The following is a 9,798-nucleotide window of genomic DNA, read 5'->3' on the forward strand; positions in this document are numbered from 1 at the left end:
TACTGTTGAATAAATTATCTTTGGTTTGATTTATAAAATCTGGTAGCAATGGCTGCCTCTTGGGAGAAGAGCTGGGGATCTGAGGGACAAGGGTAGGTGGAAGGCAGACCAGACAAGGTTTACCTCATCAAAATTAATTAGTAATATTTAAATGAGACTAAGACTTCTCCTTATCCATCCACAGATAATGACTCTAAGAACATTCCTTCTTCTGCAAAGCCTCCCTAGCTGCTCCAAAATTCAAGTACCCCGGCATGTAAATAAATCTCTCCTAGAACCAACCTTCGGACTTGTATTTATTAGTCTCCTTGCACACTTTCTCCTTTTGTTTGTTCTTCAAGGACAGAAACTGTGGATTTCACTCAGCATCCGCCAAGTTACATGTCTGACATAGTCAAAGCTCAAAAGACTAAATGCAGTGAAGTGCTCTTCAGTTTACAATAATTTTAAAACGATCCAAGAGATGTATTTGTTACTTGTTTCATTTTATACCTCGGTTCTCTTTAAAAGTATTGTTTTTATTTTTTTTTAAGTTTTATTTATTTTTGGGAGAGAGAGAGAGAGAGAGAGAGAGAGAGAGAGAGAGAGAGCACACAAGCAGGGGAGGGGCAGAGAGAGAGAGAAAGAGATACAGAATCTGAAGCAGGCTCCAGGCTCTGAGCTGTGAGCACAGAGCCCGACGCAGGGCTCAAACCCACAAACTATGAGATTATGACCTGAGCCAAAGTGGGATGTTTGACTGAGCCACCCAAGCACCCCTAAAAGTATTGTTTTTAAAAAGCAAGCAAAGAAAAAGATATGATGCTAAAACTGTTTAAATGTAAGCCCTATGGGGACAGGCATTTTGTCTGTTTTAACTTCTATATCATAAGCATGTCTGGGTTATTGCCTAGCACATGTAGGTGCTCATAAATGTGTTGAATGAATGAAGATCTTTGGCCATAAAGTATTCTACACACTGACCAGTAATACGGTTCCTTTCTCTATTAAGTTTTATAATTTCTTTTAACTAATTTCTTTATTTTAATTATGGTAGAACAGACATAACACAAAACCAATCATCTTAGCCAGTTTTCAGTGTATACAGTCCGGTGGCCTTAAGTATATTCCTTGTTGGGCAGCCAGCCCCACGTTTCTCCATTAAATGTTTCAACATTTAACTCCAATCGGCAACAAGACATTTTAAATCATTCCAAAGAGAAGCAGCATCGAAGTTGTGTTACGTGATTGTTTGAGGGTAGAAATTAGCTGCTTTGATTCCCACCTCTTCCTTCCACACTCCTGGCGTCCTGGGATGCTCCCTTCAGAAGTGAGCTCTTTTGGGAGCACCTGGGTGGCTCAGTTGCTTAAGCGACTGACTCTTGGTTTCAGCTCAGGTCAAGATCTCAGGCTTTTGTGAGTTCAAACCCCCCACCCACCCCCTGTTGGGCTCAGGGTCCAGGCAGACAGGGTGGAAACTGCCTGGGATTCTCTCTCTCTCTCTCTCTCTCTCTCTCTCTCTCACAATCTCTCTCAAAATACATTAAAAAAAGAAGAAACAAAAAAGAGAAGTGGCCCCTTTCTGTCTTTCTCCCCTCCTTCCTCCTTCCCCTTCTCTCCAGGTTCCCCTTTTTTCAACCATCTACCTACTATCTACACTCTATCACCTAAATTTAATTTTCTCATCAAATGTTAGAGTGTGAAAGTCTTGAAGTATATATAATCCAAACTCACTATTTTACATATGAGGAAACAATGTCCTTTGGGAAAAAAGGTATGCATTTTCTCCTAAACAGCAGATGTCCAATCCAGATGTTCAAATCAATTTTCTGTCCACTCATCTCCCAGGTCACCCACTCCCTCCTCTCTCTGTGTATTTTTTGGAGTATGTAGTTGTAAAAGTACCTGCCTCTGAAAACATATTTGTGACTTCACTCTCTTTAATTCCAAGGTGTTTATGTGCCTGCACGCGAAGGGTCAGACTAGCCCACAGTGTGTTTAGCATTCTGCCTGATGGCCTACGATCACCTACTAACAGCAGAGAGGGAAAAAAATATTTTTAACTGGCATCCCAAAGTGGCATATACAGAATCGATCTTGTAATTGATCCTTACCAACCCCACAGTACAAGAAGAAATAAACTGAGCTTCTGGAACCGAAACGTGGCTCTTGACTTTGTAGACTCAATAAAAAAGAACCCCCCTCCCGCCGAGTTCCCTGACCAGTTGATTCCTGATCCAGGTGACACAGATGTGATCTTCTGAGGAAGAATTTGGGAAACCGTGAGCTAGAGGGTAAGTTCGTCAGGTCAGGCACCACGTGATGCCTCTTGGTTCCCCTGCCCCCGCAGCTGGCAGAGCACTTGGGACACAGCAGGTGTCCAAAACATATCCCAGGAACCTTCTCTCTTCCCATCTGTGACCTGCCCACTGAGTCACAGGGCTCCTAGATGTTACCTCTCCCTGGTTCGTTGTATTTCAGAGTGAAGAGGGAGGACGGTGGGGCCTACCATACAGAGAGATCCTGGGCGTTGTATGTGTTTCCTGGTGAGCAGGTAAAGACGCCCTATATCTTAAAACCAAAACTAATGGAACTGTTAATTTTTCACTTATTTGTCCACCTTCCCCCTTATGCTTCCTTTTTTTTTTTAAGTTAATTTATTTATTCTGAGAGAGAGAGGGAATCCCAAGCAGTCTCTGCTGTCAGCACAGAGCCTGATGCAAGGCTTGAACTCACAAACTGTGAGATCATGCCCTCGGCCAAAACTAAGAGTCAGACACTTAACCAACTGAGCCACCCAGGCGCCCCTGCCCCATGATGCTTCCTAAAAGCAAAGATTCTTCATGTTATTCACTACCTCACATTGTATTATATACTGATTAGCTCAGTAGATATCATTTTCATTCCAATTGGCATGTTTTTAATGTAGTACCTTTTTTTTTGTAGGAAGCTCTATGCCCAACATGGGGCTTGAACTCACGACTCTGAGGTTAAGAGTTGCACACTCTAGGGGCGCCTGGGTGGCTCAGTCGGTTAAGCCTCCGACTTCGGCTCAGGTCAGATCTCACGTTCGTGGGTTCGAGCCCAGCATCGGGCTCTGTGCTGACAGCTAGCTCAGAGCCTGGAGCCTGCTTCCAGTTCTGTGTCTCCTTCTCTCTCTGCCCCTCCCCCTCTCATGCTCTGTCTCTGTCTGTATCAAAGATAAATAAAACATTAAAAAAATTTAAAAAAAAAAGAGTTGCACACTCTAGGGGCACCTGGGTGGCTTAGTTGGTTGAGTGTCCAACTTCGGCTCAGGTCATGATCTCACACGGTCTGTGGGTTTGAGCCCCACGCTGGGCTATGTGCTGACAGCTCAGAGCCTAGAGCCTGTTTTGGATTCTGTGTCTCCCTCTCTCTCTCTGCCCCTCCCCCGCTCACTCTCTGTCTCCGTCTCTCAGAATAAAATAAAGACATTAAAAAAAATTTTTTTTAAGTTGCACACTCTGCTGACTGAGCCAGCCAGGCATCCCTTGTATTTATTTATTGCCTGCCTCTCCCCGCTGGAATGTAAGCTTCTCCGTGATGCCCAGCCCCTACGCCCTCAGTGAATATTTGCGGAATGAATGAGAGTAACCATAACTCAGCGTCCACCACAGTGAGCAAAATAAATACTCAAAAATCATGTTAAAGTGCAGAGACGCTGCTGTCAGCGGTCCCGGGGCAGAGTGTGCGAACCGCGTTAGCGTGACCTTCCTCCGCAGGGCGAAGCTAAAGCTCTCCAGCAGGCCTCCCCTTGGTGAGATTCTAAAATTACCTCTTGTTTCTTTTCCAGTGTGAAGAATCAATACACTGGCCTCTTCTCCACCCTACCCCCGCCCCAGCAGACTCTGTGGTGACAAGAGAGGGCAGTGTGTGAGTCACCAAGCCTGGGGCCGGAATTCGAATCTTGGCACCTTCCCTTCCTTGTCGTGAGACTTGACAAGTTAATGGACCTTTATATGCCTCAGTTTCCTCGACTGTAGTACAGGGATGAAAAAAATAAAAACACCCACCTCGAGCGTTATTATGAAGACTAAACTAGCAAATATATAGAGAACTCGTAGAGGAGTACCTAGCATCGTGTTTGGCAGTTAATGTGATTTATCCTTTCTACCCAGACAACAATGCAGCTTTCTCTGAATGGAGTGGAGAGAGGGCAAGGAGAGAATAGCGAAGCACGTGAGAATTCTGATGGAATTTTAATGGAATTTTAAAGATGGAAAATAAATAAAATATAGACTTGTATAAGTGACCATGAACTCAAACCTTCGCCCAAAACACCCAAGTAGCAAAATCTTTCAAGTGTAGAATAATGTACTTCAATTTGAGGTCAAGGGACCATGTTTAATTTTCCTTATCTGAAACCAACTATATGCTTGTTCTTTTGAGGCTCTGGATTCCATGCAGCTCTGTCCTGCGAGCCTTCGGGGAGGGCGGGAATGTTCTCCAACCTCCACCGACCAATTCAAGAGCCACTAGCCACACATGAAACACTTGAGTGTGGCCAACATGACTAAGGAAACGAATTTTTAATTTCATTGAATACTGGTTATTTTAAATTTAAATAGCCACTTGTGGCTAGTGGCTACCCTACTGGGCGGTGCAGTGACCAGGGATGTGAGGTCACATCCTGGCTCTTCCCCGCTCTCCAGCTACCCCACCCCCACCCCTCTCCCTCACTCCAGCCACCAACACTCGCCAGGCCAAACTGCTGTTTCACAGCTCCATGGCTCTGCGGATGGCCCTCTTGGCCTGAAAGGCCCTTCCTCACCATCCGCCTCCAAGTTCATGAAAATTTTGTTCAGATTTCATTTCCTCCGGCAATTTTCCCCACCCCCACCTGCTAGGCTTACTCCCCCCACTGCCAACACCGCCCAGCACTGCCTGCTCTGTGCTTCTCTGCGTCCATTTTTGCTGCTCTGTGATTGTCATTTATCCTCTGGGATGCTAACAGGCTATGGGAACTTTAAGGCCCGGGTCTCATCCATCTCTTCATTCTAGGGACATGTGCCCATCACATGATACATACGCAGTAAATATTTGCTGAGCACATTATTAATTTGTGAATATGTGCAGTGTGTTGTTAAAGTAAGCCTCAATATAGCGGCAACCAGCCGATGATTACATAGATCAAATTCTACTAGAAGGCCTATTTTCAAATAATAAAAGGTCCTTAGAGTCTCAGGGGAAGGCGTACTTATTTTAGGCCATATCAATATAACACGCCAGTACAAATCAAAGAATATGAATGTTCCCTGGAACAAAATCCAACCTGTAGCTCTTCCTCCTAAGGGTCTGGAAGTCTCTTGGATTTCCGAAACTGATCCCCGTGCTTGCAGTGACTTACTAGGGAGACAGGGCCACGGTTGGAAAGCAAGGCAAGAGGACCTGATTACGGTCACCGTCATAGGGGAATTCAAAGGTGGTCTACCCTGGCTGCACCCTCTACCCAATCCCACCTCCAAGAAGGAATCATTGAGACCTTATCTAATGTAAAAAATAGGGATTGTGGGTGATCACAAAGTATCTCAAAAAAGTACGTTTCCCTTGTATTCCTTAGCAAAACTCTTTTGCTCAAAAAAAAACCTTCCTTGTTAAATTATGTAGCATCTGTTGCAAAATTAACCTGCCCTGAAAGCTACACTGGTTCGTTTTTTTTTTTTATCACAATTTTCTGACTAATCCCTTATTTGGATTCCCACCCAAGTGTTCCTACAATTAGAATAAGCTCTTGACGGATACGTTTCTGTGAACCTAATTTGTATGAGATATTTCCCAAGCACCCAGCATCTGGTGAGTGTATTTTACAAATTATATCTTCCCTGCCCTTCAGGAACTTATAGTTCAATAAGACAAACGAATAAATATACAGGGACCAGAAACACATATTTGTTATGGGTACAGGCGTGGCAGAAGGGCATTGAAGAAACGGACTTCAGAAAGAATGTGAATCCAAAGGACTTTATCTTCAAATCAGATACAGATTTGACTTTTGTTTTATTAATTACGAGGTTTGGTTGTGTTTTAAAATGCACAGGCAGCACTTTCGGATGTAATGAACATTGATTTAACAAACGATTGAGTTACATGGGGGTGTGTGATCATTTAGATAAATCTCTAATTTTCCCATAATATTGGCAGATTTTGCACAGCCTTTTCTCTAAAGGTTTCCCTTTCCCCTTGCCCAGCATGTATCTCCCAGAATTTTAATCTAAGACATTCCCCCAAAAGACAAAGGCCTAACACATCTTTCGAGGTGCTAATGAATAGTGCAAGATAAATATCTTTCCCTAAGATGCCTGCCCTAAATTTAAATATAGGAATATCAATTCCTTTTTTTTTAAACTTCCTTTCAAAATCTGCCAACCTAGGAAGAACACTGATTAAGTCTAGAAATTATGTTCTATGTTATTGGAATTGCTTGTGAATTCTACTAATGTAAGAGACACTTATTTCCAAAATGTGTCTATTGTTGCTTAGGAAAGGAAGATCTAGCTCTCAAATATTATGCGTTGAGGTTAAAAATGAAGATAGTGACCTTACGTCTCTCAAGATTTGTAAGGCTGGCATGCCATCTATCTCAATAATACCTAACAAGAATGTCAAATGGACAGAAATGGCCATGGTGAGCAGGTGCTGGCAGCTGACAGTGATTGCTGTATTTTGGGTGATGGGGACCAGCATCTCCATTAGTTCAAGTGAAATACAATGCCCTGCCAACTCTAGGTATCAGTGTCTTCAGTCCTCCTGCTATGCCGTGTCCATTTTCTGTTGCTGCAATTAAAAATCAGTCGATACAAAGTCAAAATGTTGTACGCTCTTCCCCTATCCCTTTCCCTGTCACTGTGTTTCCAGCTTCACCGGAAGAACATGTCACTATGGTAACCAATCTCTCTGGTGCACAGACCAAGTTAACCTTTCTGGCCAGATTGCCAGGCAAAGCAACACGGAATCAAAGCCCTCAAGAGAACCACCAGAAGATATGGATTCCATCCCCCTTTTCCTAGTTGGCGTTAACCAATACCAGACATCTTGTTGTAAGAGACATTTAAGAAAGGAAATCCAAGAATGTCCTTCAGCAAGCCCTATAACTGCTGATCAGTCATCATTAACATGAATTCTTCCTCCCATTTCAGCCAACTTCCTACCATGTCAATTTTGATGAAAGGGGAAAACAACAAACGAAGGAACACTTCATGAATCTGAGAATCTGCAAACCGTTACAAAGTCACCCATTGCCAAAACTATTCTGGTTTCTCTTGTTTTCCTACTTTTAAATCCAAACCAAGTTACTCTCTTCTGGAATTCTCTAATATCCTGTACATCTTAACAAACTTGTAGAACTCCAAATGGGTCAGCCTGCTCCAAATAGGAGACTAATCATGAAGCAGTTGTGATGTTTGTAATATGAAGTCACTAATAACTGGATCAGCTAAAATCCCTAGTCATTCTACAGACACTACAAAATAAACAGTCAGATGAATTCTCTTTCTGGACTTCCCTCAATCTGGCGAGCCACCTAGATCATACTCACTGCCTGTCGTTGGTCAACAATTGGCTCTTTTTTTCAAATTACCAATTCTTTCTGATCAGTTTTAGTATTTTTATAAATCAAAGAACATCAGCTCTCACAAATAATATTTCAAAAGAGAAGCAAGCCTGCATTATAATATTAAGAGACATGAAGAACTGTTTTTCTATCTTGGACTCAAAGACTTTGCAGGTAACAACATCATGTTCACTTTGGTGTCAGCATTTAATAGTTGAAGAGAATGAAATACAGCAGGGGGGAAAAAAGAAGACTCCTAAAACCACACCACATCTTCCAGAATGTAACTACCATACAAGAGAAGGTATCACCTTCTTCAGAAGAATATTAATAATACATCCAAACAATATTTCCGTGGACTAATAGAACAGGGTGGCCCCCAAACTATAAACCATGCAAGATTTATAAATTGCATGAGATGAACAGTCTTTCAAAAACGTATGTGATCATACGAAAGTATCAAAGAGATTTTTACCCTTAGCAAATGCAGGCTGTTTTCCGTTTTGGAATACTTTAGGTATTTTTTACATAAATCCTCCAAAAACGGTAATTGTTTTTCTCTGAGGTGAGGACCTACTTTGTGTGTGTGTTTATTAGGCCCTGTTAAAATGCGATGCACGCAAGTCACTTTTGTCAACCACTTCCCCAGCAGGAGAAGCCAAGAATCCCTTGGATGGTACCGGTCACCAAGGCCTGAGGCCACACCGGGCCGCGGCTGTGATTTACTGATGTTTATCTGACCGATGCCTGCACCATGCCCGGCATCCCCTAGCACTTCGCAAACGTTCGTGGTGTCAATCAGGCCTTCCCAGTAAGATGTTCTTCCTGAATCATTTCAACATCTAAAACAAAGATTCAAACTAGGAGGCTGTCCGCCTGACACATCATTCTCAAAGGGGCTTCCTCTGCGAACAACACAACGCGACAGATTCCCTCCCTTTTCAGAGACTGATGAAGCATTATCCTGGATAAAAACCCCGGACCACAAAATTCCATGGAATCCCATCAGACAAACGCAAGACAAGAGGCCGGGCGGAGAGAGCTAAGCCTCCATGACCAGCCATCGGGAGGCAAGTTCTGGCCGCTCCACGGCTCAGCGGGACCCGGACCACCTGCCCTCCTGTTAGCAGGAGGCCGAGAGACGTGGCCAGACCAAGGCAGGAGAGGGTCGCCGGGCCTGGAGGCGCCCGGCTCTCCGCAGCGCCACGCCTCGCGCCTCGCGCTTACCTTTCCGAATGAGGGCTGCGATCTCGGGGTCGAAGCCCTGCCGGTGGCACTTCCTCCAGAGGCCCATGTTGGTGGAGTTGTACTGCCGGCTGCACTCGTCAACCGGGCTCATGGCGAAGAGCTGCCGGCGATTCCGGGCCCGGAGGAGTTTGCCCTCCCAGCGGTCCAGGCGGGAGCGGCTCGCCCGGAGCGGCAAGTTGTTGTTGTTGTTGTAAATGAAGCCGGGGTCGATCCGGCGGGTGTTGAAGGCCTTGCACCTGTCCCTGTGCTTCCTGGCGTCCGTCTCGTACCAGTGGTCCGAGCAGATGGCCACGGCCAACATGCCGAGGGCGCAGAGCGCTAGCGAGAGGCCCGTATAGAGCAGTAACCTTCCGGCAGCCATGCCTCCGCTTGGCGGCTACACCATGGGCATGATCCGTCGCAGCCTCGCCTTCCCTCCGCGCGCCCGGAACAAAGCGGCGGGCGGCCGAGCCAAGTGGGGGGGGACCGGAGGGGGACTCGCGCGGCGGCGCCCCCTCGCCCCCGCCTGCCCGTGCGCGGCCCGGGGACTGCGGGGATGGGGGGCGGGCAGCCTAAAAAGTTCTGATCCGGGGAGGTTCCGGCTGGCTCCTGGGCATCCTCCGGGGCAGGTGCAGCCTCCGGCGGCAGCGAGCGGACGCGACCGCCTCCCGCCCCCTCCCTGCCCAGCAGGAAGCGACTGCCCCGAACCGGCCGCGTCGGCACACAGCCGGACTTCGGGTGCCGCTGCCCTCGGGCCAGAAACTAAACACCAAGTGCCCTGGGCTGCAGTGGGGCTGCTCGGCTTTCTTTGTGCAGGGTGGCGACAGGACCCACTCGCCTGGCCTTTTCTTGGGGTGAGGGAGTAGGGGCTCTCACGAGTTGCTGCGCGACGCAGAATGAACTCCAGCACCAGCGACGAGGCCGGCCAACGAAGGAAACCTCCAGATGCCCGGGCCGGCTGCCGTGAGTCCCGCCTGGGTCTCCCGCTCAGCGACTCTCCCCCTACCGGCCTGCAAACGAAG

General features: G+C 46.2%; 1 protein-coding gene across 1 annotated transcript in view; it reads right to left on the reverse strand.

Annotated features, from left to right (window-relative positions):
- Positions 1–9,355, reverse strand: part of TMEM178B (transmembrane protein 178B) — a 346,410-nt gene extending 337,055 nt beyond the window's left edge. The window contains exon 1 of the mRNA XM_029922516.1: positions 8,777–9,355. Coding sequence (XP_029778376.1) covers positions 8,777–9,158 — 382 coding nt within the window. The 5' untranslated portion in view covers positions 9,159–9,355. The remainder of the gene's footprint in view (positions 1–8,776) is intronic.
- Positions 9,356–9,798: the final 443 nt, after the last annotated feature.

Source organism: Suricata suricatta, chromosome 2 (genome assembly GCF_006229205.1).
Source record: "Suricata suricatta isolate VVHF042 chromosome 2, meerkat_22Aug2017_6uvM2_HiC, whole genome shotgun sequence".
NCBI classification, from domain to species: Eukaryota; Metazoa; Chordata; class Mammalia; order Carnivora; family Herpestidae; genus Suricata; species Suricata suricatta.